The 15,577-nt window shown below is 32.9% G+C and overlaps 2 protein-coding genes across 2 annotated transcripts; both read left to right on the forward strand.

Moving 5' to 3' along the window:
- The first annotated feature begins 1,823 nt into the window (after positions 1–1,823).
- On the forward strand, positions 1,824–3,411 carry LOC108483982 (GATA transcription factor 21-like). The gene is made up of 3 exons (XM_017787567.2): positions 1,824–2,210; positions 2,375–2,794; positions 2,887–3,411. Exons 1-3 carry the CDS (start codon positions 2,004–2,006, stop codon positions 3,226–3,228), a joined length of 969 nt encoding a protein of 322 aa, XP_017643056.1. The 5' UTR covers positions 1,824–2,003; the 3' UTR covers positions 3,229–3,411.
- A 3,472-nt stretch (positions 3,412–6,883) lies between these two features.
- Positions 6,884–12,423, forward strand: LOC108456146 (glycine dehydrogenase (decarboxylating), mitochondrial). Its single transcript, XM_017754746.2, has 15 exons — positions 6,884–8,730; positions 8,876–9,121; positions 9,205–9,282; positions 9,372–9,472; positions 9,557–9,752; positions 9,861–9,986; positions 10,100–10,285; positions 10,372–10,485; positions 10,570–10,722; positions 10,831–11,019; positions 11,112–11,189; positions 11,278–11,403; positions 11,493–11,591; positions 11,683–11,800; positions 11,954–12,423. Exons 1-15 carry the CDS (start codon positions 7,483–7,485, stop codon positions 12,046–12,048), a joined length of 3,153 nt encoding a protein of 1,050 aa, XP_017610235.1. The 5' UTR covers positions 6,884–7,482; the 3' UTR covers positions 12,049–12,423.
- Positions 12,424–15,577: the final 3,154 nt, after the last annotated feature.

A 15,577-nucleotide genomic window follows, 5' to 3' on the forward strand; every position in this document is an offset into this window, starting at 1 on the left:
AATCCATAAATTTTTGAGGTCATTAAGCTTGTAATATGAGACAAAAAGGCAAAACATGTGTGAACAAAAGGGTATGTAACATAGAAAAACACATTGGATCTGCAGATTCATATGTAATGTAATGTAATGATTGCTTCTTCTTTTTCTCAACTAGGTAACCTGAATATAGATATTGAAAACATACACACAGGTATTACTGCTACATATTTTAATAATATTTATCTGGATGTGTTTTGGACTATTGGTTCATTACATATGGATGGTAAAAAATTAGGAAAGATGAAGCAAAAGGGATGGGTCAAGTTGGCAAAAAGGTGTGGGGACTGAATTGGGGGGCAGCAACAGCCAGCAGTCTCGCTAGCCTGTAGAAGGCATTTGATGGGTTTTTGGCGATACATATTGAGAGCAAGATATGTATCCATTCCGTTCCATGCAGATCTACAACCCCATCTCTTTGTCTCTGCAAAATCTGGCCCTTACACCGCTCATCATTTTCCTTCCTAGTATCTTCCAGGACTGCATATGTCTGTGCAAATCAATCATGCTTTCACCGCTACCTAGCTATGGCCGCCTTTTTGCACTCTTAATTTGTTTATGGGTTCATTATTTTGTACATTTTCTGCTTTGTTTGTTTATCAAAGATTACTAATTAAAACCCAATCTAAACAAAACCCTAAATACAAAAATGTAAATGGCTTAATTCAGTGCTTTTTTATAAAAAAAAAATCTATATTTAGCGGTAGACACATAAGTCAACTCATAAGAGTTTTAAATTAATGTTAACCTAAAAGATGAAAACAGAACAACACAAGCTACAAATAGAGAAAACTTAACTGATATATTGTACTTTCAATCCTTTTGATTTATAACAAACAAAATTATAAATATAAAAATCCAAATTTAATTTTGAGGTGTCAATTTTATTTAACATATAAATTCAAACTTTTGTTTTATGTCTATTTTACGGACCATGTTCAGGATCATTTCTACTAATAATATTATTTTCAAAACTTGAACTTACATCTCCCATTGAGAATGTAATATGCATTTATAGATCTTAACTTGTTTAGTATAATTATTATAACAAACTTAAAATTTTGAGATTATTCAATCATAATATATAAAAAAACATATATATATATATAATCAACATGCTCTCAATATATGGAGCCAAGCTGACTCCCATGGCATCTATAGTACTCCAACTTTTATTTTTTGGAAAAAATTATGTTTGATAATATATGATAAAAGGATATAAAATATTCCAAAACCTTAGCCATACCTGAAAATTTTTCGAAGAAGAAGAAGAAGATATACTCGTATATATTCGACAGTCGACACCCTCATCCGAAGCTGACTGGTACATTATCTGATTATCATCTATTTACTGCTACAGAGATGCAAGCAAACTTGACACTGTATATATCAATAAAGCAACCAAATGGTGGTGAGAATTGTTCATGTACCTTTTTTCTTCTTCTTCTTCTTATTATTGTCTTCTCAGATGAAAAAAAAATATGATGCAAATGAATGAAGGAGGATAAATTAGTTACTTCATTCGTAAGTATCAATTTTCTTTTTAAATTAACGAAATATTCACTATTTTTTAAAACATTAAAGTGAGCCTTATTAAATAATTTTTTTATTAGTAATTTTCTTTTACGAAAAATAAGTGTTATTTTAAAAATGTTTTATAGAGGCGAAGTGATGAAAGGTTATTGCAGGTAGGGTTTTAATTTATTTTGGCATCATATACTGGTGATGAGCAGTACCATTCAAACCTCTTTTTAGCTTTGTCTTGTTTATCTTGTTTTTTGTTTGGGTGAAATGAAGTCACGTGAAGGCCTCTCAAGCCTCTTCTTTAATCTCCCTCACATCCTTAGTATATAACTCCCCCTTTAACACTAATATTAACCTCCATTTCCCCATATATCCCCATTCATGGTTCTTGCTTTAATTAATTACTCCACAATTTTCTTTCATCTTAAGATCTTCCTTTGCCAATGACACCGCTCTATGATCTCAACTCACCACCCTCTCCCTTTCCCCTAGAGGATCTAAAACACCACCACCACCACCATCTTCAGCTTTTTCTGTCACTCCCCCAACATACTGCTTCTTCTTCATCTGCTCATCATCCTACTTTCTTTAGCAGTACTGATGCTGCTGCCACTCATAAACCTCAAGAACCAAAACCCTATGATCTCAAGGTAATATATAATGTTCTTCATAGTTATATATGTCCATATGGTAAACTCGTGTTTCTGCTTTATTATTAACTGATGATCTTTGATTAATATCTTGATTTATGTATGTATTTTATGTGGATGTAAATGTTTTGAAATTATGTTATCTATGGTTTTTGTAAATATAGGTCAATAATTACGTGAGTCATGATGGAGGAGGTGGATCAAGCGATATTCAACAGGCGATAAGCTCATCGTCATCATTACTTGAGTCTGCTGCGGTGGATTTATCCTTAAGTAGAAAAAGAAAAGATGATGGAGATGATTATGAGAGTGTAAGTGATCGTAATAATGGATCATCAGTGGAACTGAAATGGATGTCTTCTAAGATGAGATTAACGAAAAAGATGATGATGAACTCCAATTGCAGTGGTCCTCCTCCATTACCACATAATAAAGCAGCAGTGAATGACAGTAAATATCAATATCCGATTCAGGATAGCGATGAAAAATATTATTTCAGTAAAACTAATAACACCATTAGAGTCTGCTCCGACTGCAACACAACCACGACGCCTCTTTGGAGAAGTGGGCCTCGAGGTCCCAAGGTACGTAAAATGTCTATTTACCCTATACTTGCGTTGTTTAACTCTGTAAATTATAAACGTGCAAGGTTACTAATATTGAAAACTTGGGGCAGTCTCTTTGCAATGCTTGTGGGATTCGGCAAAGGAAGGCAAGACGAGCCCTGGAAGCAGCGGCGGAAAATGGAGAGACTGTTGCAGCATCGATGAAGATTAGGGTACACCACAACAAGAAGGAAATAAAGAAATCACGTACTGTTGGACAATATAAGAAAGAGTTGAAGAGTAAATCAGGCAATACCTGTCTTCATCATCATCAGAAGAAGAGGAAGCTTTGTTTTAAGGAAATTACTCTAAGTTTGAGCAAGAATTCAGGTTTGCAGCGTGTGTTTCCTCAAGATGTGGAAGACGCTGCAATCCTCCTAATGGAGCTATCTTGTGGCCTTTTTCACACTTGAGATACTTACTATTAATATTATTATTATTATTATCATTTTAACGGGTACACGGCGGTTGACGGTATCGTTAGCGAGTTTGCAGGTTATCTTGTGACTTTTTTCACTAATAAATTTTGTAGCTTTTATGACAGAATTGAAGTGTATGTACCCAAGTTGTATGAATTTATAAATGTTTTCTGAGAATTGAATCTCAGCTTGTTGGGAGAGGTAATTGAGATCTCCGACCAGTTTAATTAATTCAAAGATGGTGTTGATTAAGTGAAATTAGGGTAGCGGCCCTCCATGTGCTTTACATGGATTTGGAAACGTACAACAAAATTTAAAAAGGTTGTCAATAGTTTGGGTTCCAACTTATTTTTTTAAGCCATACCAAAATGTTAAGAATATCTCTGGCTATTGATTTTTTTAAACCAAATTATTCTATGAATTACGGAATACAAATCTCCCATCCCTTCTTTGTGCCGCCCACCAACAAAAAATCTTCCATTTATTTAACGTCAGCGCAAAGAGAGACTGGCATGTGCAGTTTTCATTTTGAAGAGATTAATGATGAAATACAAGTCATCAGAGATTGTTTTTTTGTATAGATGAAAATCATTCCTAATATTTCAAAGGCGTTATAGGTTTCTTTTTTTAGGATATATTGCTCTCATTGGAGCAGTATTTTGTTGTTGCTAAGCAAATTTTATATTATTGTGTTATGTAAATGATCATAGGTCATGAAGCAACATCATGTTTAATTGTGTTGTATGCAATGTAACTGTAGTAAAAAAAAAAAACCTTTCCATGCTATTACTTGCGGTGGAAAATAAGTGAATAAAGAAAAAAAAAAAACTTATGATAGATTTTTTTTTAATCTAACAAAAAGTTTTCGGTAAATATGAGAAAAATATGAAATTTTTAATAGTGCAGACTCTGGCATAAACAAATTCTTTTTTAGGGAAATCCTTAATTTTTGAGAATTATCGTTAGGATTAAATAAAATTATTTAACGTGTTAAATTTGTTTTGGTGGGGGCATACGTAGCACAAACAAGGTATCAGACATTTTATTTATAAATTACTGTACAAGTATTATGGAAATCATTTTATTAAGAGTTAGATTATTTTTTTATCTTTTTTTTATTAAAAATGAGTAAATTAATTTTTATATATTAAATTAAAGAGTAATATGGTCATTGTGTTAAAGATTTTTTCTAATTCTACAGTTAAAGATTGGCCCCAATACATCATAATGAAATACATGTAGCATGTCACGTTTAATTGTTTGATTATTCTCAACCACGTCAATTTTAATAGTAGAAATTATTAGTTTGCTCTTCAATATAATATACAATAATTAATTTGTTCATTTTTTTTTTAAAGTAAAATTGACAAAATGCAATCTGACTCTTGATATTGGAGCCTCCATGATACTTTTAATTATGAATTGCTTCAATTTTTTAAAAATTTATATATAGACACCATAATCTTAACAATGGATTACTATAGATTTTTGGCATAAAGATAAATTTAGTTCCTAATGTTTACTTATTTTATCATTTTTGTCCTTTTTTTTTGGGTCATTTTGGCCCTCAACTTTTAAATTTTAGTCAAATTCCTTACTTTTTGACAGAAAAATTGCCTAAATTGTTAAATTTTTAATGATATTGATGTGGCATCTTACATATACTTCATTATGGATAACTTTTCCAAAAGTTTTTATGAAGTTTGTTGAATTTTAAATAATTTTACTAAATTTTTATGAATTCTAGGTGGCCACATCAATGCCATTAAAATTTTAACAATTGAGTTAGTTTATCTATAGAAAAGCAAGCAATTTGACTAAATTTTAAAATTGAAAGTTAAAATAATTCAAAAAGAAGAACCATACTGACACTAAATTTATCTTTATACCTAAACTTTTTATGACAATCTATGTTTAGATTTTCTTTTAATACTAAAATATTACTAAGGAAAAAATACTTTTAATTTGAGTTAATTATTCCATTAATTATAAAATTTTTATTAATTTATAAGAGCTATGTTGATATGATTTCAATATTTAAAATAATTTGAATCCTAGTATTGAATTTATAGGTGAAGGGTGTTCAAGACATGAGATTGATTTATAGGCATAGTTTGTGTGAAAGTTTAATAATATGCTGAACTTGAATGATATAAAAAAAATTAAATATTCTTTAGAATTTATTTTAATTCTATTTCAAAACTTTTTGTCTGAGCTTCGATTTTTAAAACTTTTGGATTTTTGCACATGTAAACTAAATAGTTAGGAGGTAATGCGGATCAATTAAGTAAAAATTTGAGTGTTTCTTTTATTTACTATTTAATTCAATTTAATTAGAATTAAAATAATTATTCAATAATAATTTTTTATAAAAAATTAATTTAACTTAAATAGAGATAAATACATGTAAAAATGTAGACTTTATACTGTAGTATCAAATATTAAAATACAAAAGCATTTTTTCATGAGATTTTTTAAAAATAATAATAAATTAATCTTAAAATTTTCTAGTCATTACTAATTTACTTTACATATTATTTTATCAATTAAAGAGAGAAAAGAAAAAATTATATTTAAAATCGTATCAAATTTAAGCAATTAAGTAGCGTTCACCTAATTTAAATAAGTATTGCATATAAATGTAAATACACATATGAATATATTTAAACTCTTTCTTTTAATGTTTAAACTTTTGGTTTTATATTTATACTGTAATAAGTGTCAGTTATAACATTAAATTATTAGTAAGTATGCATTACGGTTACTCAACTTTAAAAATTTATAAATTGGTCACTATTTAAAATTTTTCATTTAAGCCATTGAATTATTTGAAAGTTTTTGTTCAAGTTATTGGATTATTAAGTCTTTTTTTTTTTTCTAAAAGTCTGACTAACTAGCTTTAATGAGCGATTCAACGATTGGTACAGTGAATCAATATCTATTGATAAGTAAAAGAACATAGCTTAGATTCAAGTCGATCTGACGGTCAATTTCAGAGATCAAATAATAAAATTATTTAAATTTTAGTTCGTAGATTCGTGATGTTGAAAGTTGTTTCATGAAAATAAACTGAACCATAGAAGAGGATGATAAAAAAAGCAAAATTGGTGTAGATAGTGCTAACAGAGAAAGTTATACAACAATGATTTTAACAACCAAATAACTTAAATTAAACTTTCGAATAATTTAATATATATTTTGTAATTTTTAAAAATTGAGTAATGAAAACTTAAAAGTTACTTGTATGTAGTTTATAAAAAAAAAAAAAAGCAGAAAAAACGAGAAAGAATATATGAAAATGGAAGTGAATCAATTTAGATAGATTGGGCATTTCCTTTTCACATACATTGATTGATTGTGTGGCGGGTATGATATATCTTCAACCCAATCATTCTCGCTATCGCTAGCCTCCCCATCTTCTCAAATTTCCGTAAAATTTGGTTATTTAATGAGGCGATGAGGCCCTAAAGTTCCCCTTCCAACATCAATGGAGATTTAAAAAAGGGAAATTAATTAAAAGTGAAAATTATTTAAGATATCTTTCCCATGTTTCAGCAGCAAAGCCCAACAACCCCATTGTTTCTTCAAAACAGGAATAATATCTACTATATATAGATAGTATTACAATCAATTAATCTTTATTTTTCCTATTTTTTGGGCATGTGTAGTTTTAATCTCCGGGTCTTATCTAAACCCAGGAAACTAAAAAAATCTCAAATAAAAAATTTTTATTTGTGGGTTTTATTTCAGTAAGGGGATGAAATATTGTGATCCATTGAATCCCAATCTGTTTTCCTGCATTTACTTCCATTCATTTTGTTTTGAGGATTTTGTCATGTCTTTCATTTGCAGAGTGTCATATATATTTTATCCTTAAATAATAATAATAATAATCTCTGTTTTCCCACTTAGGTGTAAAGTCACCCACCACCCACCCCTCATCACTCACCCTACTTTGAAGCCCACAAATTTCTTTATTTTTCTCATAAAAATTAAAACTTGATAATAATTTGTAGATATTCATTTATAATTTGAATGCAACCATACAAATATTTTCAATATATATGTATATATATTACTAACAAAGAGTCCACCAACCTTCTTCCTCCAACAACTCATGTTTAACAAAAAAAAAAAGAACAAACCTTTAGCCTCTTTTTTTTTCCTTTAACAACCCAAGTTTCTATTTTTCTTCTTTGCATTTCCATTACTAAACCTTGTAAAAGAACAAAGAAATAAAACTCTTTGATGGAGCGCGCAAGGAAGGTGGCTAACAGGGCAATCCTGAAACGTTTGGTTAATGAATCCAAGCAATCACGCAATGGTGAAATAAGTTCTAGATCACCTGTTTCCTACACTCCATCAAGGTATGTGTCTTCATTGTCACCTTTTGGTTCCAAGAATCATAGCAGATCAGATTCATTAGGTGCTAGAAATGTGTCGAACAATGTCGGTTTTGGTGTTGGGTCACAAATTCGATCCATTTCTGTCGAGGCATTGAAATCAAGTGATACTTTTCCTCGCCGCCATAACTCTGCAACCCCTGAAGAGCAGACCAAGATGGCTGAGTCATGTGGGTTTGATAGCCTCGACGCTCTTATTGACGCAACCGTGCCTAAAGCTATACGTATTGATTCCATGAAGTTTTCCAAGTTTGATGGAGGATTAACTGAGAGCCAAATGATTGAACACATGAAAGATTTGGAATCAAAGAACAAGATTTTTAAGTCTTTTATTGGAATGGGTTATTATAACACTCATGTTCCTCCTGTGATTTTGAGGAATATAATGGAGAATCCAGCTTGGTACACTCAATACACTCCTTACCAGGCTGAGATATCTCAAGGACGCCTTGAGTCTTTGCTTAATTTCCAAACTATGATTACGGATCTTACTGGATTGCCTATGTCAAATGCTTCGTTGCTTGATGAGGGAACTGCAGCTGCTGAGGCAATGGCCATGTGTAACAACATAGTGAAAGGAAAGAAGAAGACTTTTATTATTGCAAACAATTGTCATCCTCAGACAATTGATATTTGTAAGACAAGAGCTGATGGTTTTGATCTTAAAGTTGTTACTGCAGATCTTAAGGATATTGATTACAGCTCTGGTGATGTTTGTGGGGTTTTGGTTCAGTATCCGGGTACCGAGGGTGAGATTTTGGACTATGGGGAGTTCATTAAGAACGCTCATGCACAGGGTGTTAAGGTTGTCATGGCAACTGATTTGTTAGCATTGATAATGTTGAAGCCCCCAGGTGAACTTGGAGCAGATATAGTTGTTGGCTCAGCACAGAGGTTCGGGGTGCCGATGGGGTACGGTGGCCCTCACGCTGCTTTTTTGGCTACTTCCCAAGAGTACAAGAGGATGATGCCAGGGCGAATTATTGGTGTTAGTGTCGATTCTTCAGGGAAGCCTGCTTTGCGTATGGCGATGCAAACGAGGGAGCAACATATTCGCAGGGACAAAGCTACTAGCAACATCTGCACAGCTCAAGTAAGATATTTTTGCTTTTTCCTATAGTAAACTCTTAAATGCTAAGCGTTAAAAGCTTTTTGTTTGATTTAAGTCGTCACTCATTAGTACTTTAGTGAATTGTATTTTCTTTGCGTTGTTTGATTTGATATCTTGCTCTATCTAGGCGTTACTAGCAAACATGGCTGCTATGTATGCTGTTTATCATGGACCAGAGGGCCTAAAAACCATTGCGCAACGTGTCCACGGTCTTGCTGGGGCATTTGCTGTGGGACTGAAAAAACTTGGAAACATTGAAGTCCAAGGTATTCCCTTCTTTGATACTGTGAAGGTTACATGTGCTGATGCCCACGCTATTGCTGATGCTGCTTACAAGAGTGAGATTAATTTGCGAGTTGTAGATGCCAAAACTGTGAGTCTGATTCCATCTATGATTTTATTTGGTCAAATATTATTATATATAACGAGATTACCGGGACTTCGGTTGCTTTTCAGATCACTGTTTCATTTGATGAAACAACTACCTTGGATGACTTGGACAAGCTTTTCAAAGTATTTGCTGGTGGCAAACCAGTGAGTGCTAATAATCTTTTCTATAGTTATAATGTTCACACTTATTTTTTGCCTATTGACTTAGAATCACCCTGAATCTCAACTTTCAGGTCTCATTCACTGCTGCATCTCTTGCACCAGAGGTTGGGAATGCAATTCCTTCTGGGCTATTAAGACAGAGTTCATATCTTACCCACCAAATATTTAACACGTAAGGGACTTTCATGAAACGACGACCTACTTGTAGCTTACAAATCAAATGTGCCACTCTCACTATTATTTGTTATCTTTTCAGGTATCACACAGAACATGAGTTGCTTCGGTACCTTCACAAGTTACAATCAAAGGATCTCTCATTGTGTCATAGTATGATTCCATTGGGATCTTGTACGATGAAACTAAATGCGACAACTGAAATGATGCCCGTGACATGGCCTGGTTTCACTGACATCCACCCTTTTGCCCCTTCTGAACAGGCTCAGGGTTATCAGGCAAATATTCCTTTACCTAGAACTCCTTGATGCTTTAAAAGAAAATGTAGTAAAGAGTGAATTTTAAATCCTTAGTTTATTGATGAATTATGGTTTCTGGTTTATTAGGAAATGTTCAATAATTTGGGTGACCTGTTGTGTACTATCACTGGGTTTGACTCCTTCTCTTTGCAACCCAATGCTGGCGCTGCTGGCGAGTATGCCGGACTAATGGTTATCCGTGCATATCATAAGGTAAGTGACACTAACCAGCTTTTAATCCTCTTCACCAAAAGAAAAGGAATTCCTTTTATTAGTATAATGGTAGAATTGATTATGCTGATGCATACTCCGGATGAATACTGCAGTCAAGAGGAGACCATCACCGGAACGTGTGTATCATACCTGTTTCAGCACATGGGACAAATCCGGCTAGTGCTGCAATGTGCGGAATGAAAATTGTTCCTGTAGGAACTGATTCCAAGGGTAACATCAACATTGAAGAATTAAGGAAAGCTGCTGAAGCTAACAGGGACAAGTTATCTGCTCTCATGGTATGAATAATTACATAATTTACTGCACAATTCTTTTAAGGCCAGGCAATTGTTCATGCAAATCTAATTTTTAATTTCAATTTCAGGTCACTTATCCTTCAACCCATGGAGTGTATGAAGAAGGGATCGATGAGATATGTAGAATAATCCATGACAATGGAGGTCAAGTGTACATGGATGGGGCTAACATGAATGCCCAGGTCTTTTTTTTCTTCCAACTTATTTTAACACTTTTTACTTGTTCTACCTATATAATGTAAAGAAAACGTTTTTTCGGGTCACAGGTTGGTTTGACAAGTCCGGGTTTTATTGGAGCAGATGTTTGCCATCTGAATCTCCACAAAACCTTCTGCATTCCACATGGAGGTGGTGGACCTGGCATGGGACCTATTGGTGTCAAGAAGCATTTGGCACCCTTTTTGCCTTCACATCCAGTGGTATATACTCCCTGAGACATGCATATTATGGATATTTAAGCATCCCTATGAAACTGGATCGTTCACCTATTGTTACCAATGCTGATTTTCTATTATTCATGCTGTTAGGTATCAACTGGAGGTATCCCAGCCACTGACAAATCACACCCTCTTGGTACCATTTCTGCTGCACCTTGGGGCTCTGCACTTATCTTGCCGATATCATACACTTACATAGCCATGATGGGGTCAAAGGGACTGACTGACGCTTCAAAGATAGCTATTCTGAATGCAAACTACATGGCAAAACGGTTGGAGGTACCTACCTTTTTTTCCTTGGAACTATGTGCTTACAATCATCTCAGTCTTCACATTTATATCTCTTTTTGTGATTGATTTCGTGTTTCCAGAACTACTACCCCGTTCTTTTCCGTGGTGTCAATGGAACAGTTGCTCATGAATTCATTGTGGACTTAAGAGGATTTAAGGTAGTCAAAGTAGAATAGTTTTTCAACTTTCCACTCTTTTAGCCTTTTGTTTGTTTCCATGACTGATTGCAAGTCGCCATTGTTGCAGAACACCGCTGGAATAGAACCTGAAGATGTTGCTAAACGTCTTATGGACTATGGATTCCATGCTCCTACAATGTCATGGCCTGTTCCAGGCACACTCATGATTGAACCCACTGAAAGTGAAAGCAAGGTATATGATTCACCAAATATCTTTCCGCCTAACAACATCCGATATTCCTCCTCTCTCTCACACACGTCCGTGTTCACTATCTTCTACAGGCGGAGCTCGATAGGTTCTGTGATGCTCTCATCTCCATTAGGGAAGAAATTGCTCAGATTGAGAATGGAAAAGCTGATATCCACAACAATGTTCTGAAGGTGAAATGGCTCTTCAATACCCCATATTTTCTCTCTTTTCTTTCTTATATGACAATAAGCTAAGCATTATGCATAAAATATGCACATGCAGGGAGCTCCTCATCCACCATCTTTGCTCATGGGTGATGCATGGACAAAGCCATACACACGTGAATACGCCGCTTTCCCTGCTTCCTGGCTTCGTACTGCTAAGTTCTGGCCTACTACAGGTGTGTATGACACTATCATCATTACTTGCATTGTTGCTTTCTTTAGTATTTTCATCATCATGATATTGAAGCATCATATTGAGCATGAATCTGCATGCATGTTTATTCTTTAGCATGGTTAGTTATACTAACAACTTTACATTGGTGTATCAGGACGTGTTGACAATGTATATGGTGATCGCAACCTCATTTGCACCCTTCTCCCAGTGTCGCAGATGGTTGAAGAAGAGGCGGCAGCCAACGCGTAATCGTTGAATCTGTGTATCTCTGCAGCCCTTGATCTGATATACATCTATCACAAACATGGAAGTTGAAACCAACATCTTATTGTCCATCAGAAGAAGAAAAGGGAAAAAGGAAAAATACCCACCGTCTCTTTCCGGCTCGTGTACATAAACTATCCACCATTTGCATATATGCTCTCAGCTACAGCTGTGACTTTTTTATACTTAATTATCTGCTTTAATAACAAATATTGTTGCTAATTGCAACTTAATCGCTGTAATTATCGTTGCTCTACTTTGTATCTCTTGGAAGTTGAACTTCAGTTTTATTCCAATAAAAATATTTCTAGCCGACTAAAACACAAAACACAAGCACTTGTGTTTATATCAATCAAGAAATATCTTTTGTACAAGTAGAACTAAAATAATGGGTAATATGGCTTGGTTTATAGTTTTGTTTGTTGCTTTCGATATTTTATGACATCAATGAAATGTCTTAATTTTAGATCCCATTTTTTTATAATTTGAGGTGGATGATATATTTTGGGAAGATATAATTCAGCTTTTTATCTATTAAATTTGTCATTAAATTGCTCATCTAAATATCAGAAATAACAAAAGTCACCTTTATTTCAACTATTTATTTGCAATAAATTAACATAAATCAATAGTACAAAGTTTTTTTTTTGTATTTATTAATAATTTGATTAATTTTTTAATTTTTTATAAAGTACAATGATCAAATTTTAATAAATTAATATAAAATAATTTATTTTATTTTTATAAAGTAAAGAGTTAAATATTTATAGATAGACTATGTCAACTGAGTTTTACTTTGGCTGATATCGATATTATTATCAATGTAAGAGGACGTAAGTGTGAGCGCATTGAAACATATTTGGAGAAGGAATATGGGTAGTTTTAGGTTTTTTTTTTATAAAAAAATAATTAATTACACAAATTGTAACAGTCAAATTATTCAGTGGTGTCGGAAACAGTGATTCGTGATCACTAAATCCGACGAGTAATTTTAGAAATTTTAACAAATAATAATTATAGGCCAAGCGCGAACTTAAAAGAATTATTTTTTAATTAGTGAATTTTGCGACTTTAAAAGAATTAATCAAGAAATTAGGGTGGATTCATAAACCAAGCCATAAATATTTTTATAAATATTTATGGAGTGTTATTAAGTTAGTATTAAAGTTTCGTTAGAAAATTTTAACGTTTGGTTAGTCAATTAATTAAAAAGGACTAAATTGAAAATAGTGCCAAATTTATTAAATTGTGATTAAATAGTTTAAGTGATTAAAAAGGAGGGATTTAAAAGGCAATTGGACCCAAATTGTATGGGCTGGACGGTTGGGCAAGAAAATAAACAAAAAAGACGAGGAGAAACAAGGGCAAAATGGAAAATTTTGTAAATTAAACATATAAAACAAGACAAATTTGAAAAATCTAGAGATATCATCATTTTCCTTCAGCAAAAACGCCATGGGAGGTCTGAAAGCTGCTGGTTTTTCATACTTTGACATATGTGAGTTCAATTCCTGCCCTTTTCTTTGATATTTTTATGTTTTTGTGACTTTTACAATTAGGTCCAAGTGTTTAATTCATTAGTTTTTGATTTTATGAACAAAATTAAAAGCTATCATTGATAAGTGTTGGCTGTTTATGATGATATAAAATGAATTTGAAGCTTTGATTTTGTTGTTTGATGATTTTATCAAGTAATTTCAATAGAAATTGATTTTAGGACCTAAATTGTGAAAAAGTTGTGAATTAAGGTTTAGTGTTAAAATTCTGATTTTCAAAGGTTTTGTAATAGTTTAGAATGATGGAATAAAATGTTAATTGAGAAAAATTAGCTTAATAGATGGGCTAATTGAGCAAGGACTAAATTGTATGAGCTGTGAAATTTAGAGGAAAAATGGTAATAAACATCTTGAACTAAAACAGTTTTGGACAGCAGCAGTAGGTTGACTTTGAAAAATCACCATAAATTGTATAAATTGAATTAGAGGATGAATAAAATATGGAATTAAAGCTTATTGAGTCTAGTTTCTTAGAAGAAACGGTGTAAGCAATTGAATTGTAAATTATGAGATATAATGAATTTTGTGAGACAAGGTTAGAACGAATTCGGGTTCCCCTATTTTGATTTTTGAAAATCACCAAAAATTAGATAAAATTAATTAGAGGCTCAAATTTATATGCTTAGAATCCTTAATGAGTCTATTTTCAATAGAAATCAATGGGAACATTATCTCGAGTTACATCTTGTGATATAGTTAATTTTTAGTGAAGAGAGGTCGAACCAGTAGGATAGTGAAACAGGGGAAAATTAAATGAATAAACTGTACTAATTGGATAAACCAAAAATTCTAAAAATTTTATGGTGGAATGATATGTGAGTCTAGTTTCAGGGAAAATTTACGGATCTTAATTTCGAGCTCTGTAGCTCGAATTATAAATGATTGAGTGACTATGACTCGTGTGCACAGCTTGATGTGAGCATTAATAAGTAAATTGTGAAATTGTACTTACAAGAATGTTATACATTAAAGATGTGGAATGGAGAGGAGGAGGAGGAAAACAAATGATATATGTTTATAAGAAAACAGTATGAGAATGATACATATCATGACATGTATATATATGACTAGTTTCAATATGATGCTTGTTGGGTATGAAGTTGGATTGAAATGTCTAAGGCAAGTATTTTATTCCGCGCATCTGAAATGTGGTATTTTATAAATATATGATCTAGCTTTAAATATATATGTTTGATGATTAAGCTGAAAATATTTGGTAAGATGATAATCATGGTATAAAAGTATAAGTGGTACCATAATAGACAAGGTAAAATGAGTATGAGAGACACATGTATGATGACATACAAATGCTATGTTTGTAGTTTAATTGAGAATGTTTAATCATTAAATGAATACCATATTATATGCTTTTGATTTTGTATAAGTGTGTAAGAGATTAAGGTCGACCAAGGCTTGGAAAATAGCTTAGATATTGACCACAGTGCAGAGACACAGCAGTGTGTCTCAAATTGATATATGGAACACGACTTTAGGACACGGGCGTGCGATGTGGCCGTGTGCCCCTAAATTGATGATGATGTCATAAACAGAAAGCTCCACGGACAAGGGACATGGGCGTGTCCCAAGCCACACAGGCGTGTGGAATCCACACGGCCTAATCACACGGGCATGTGGGTACTGCTCACAAGTAAACTTTTTAAAAAAAAAATAATTAAGCGAAAAATTTTACGAGAAATCAGTTGAGCTCCGACTTGATTTTAATGTTCATGTTGGGCTTCAAGGGCCTAAATAAAGGTCGTTATATATATATATATGATCTCAGAAAGTGAATAGTAATGTTTCGATTAATCTGTAAATGTTCTGTATGTATTGGTAACACTCTGTAACCCTGTTTCGGCAATGGATACGGGTTAGGGGTATTACATTTGATGGTATCAGAGCTATGGTTTAGTCGGTTCTCGGGCCAAACGTAGTATATGTGAAGTCTAAAAACACAT

Source organism: Gossypium arboreum, chromosome 5, assembly GCF_025698485.1.
Source record: "Gossypium arboreum isolate Shixiya-1 chromosome 5, ASM2569848v2, whole genome shotgun sequence".
Taxonomy (NCBI): Eukaryota; Viridiplantae; Streptophyta; class Magnoliopsida; order Malvales; family Malvaceae; genus Gossypium; species Gossypium arboreum.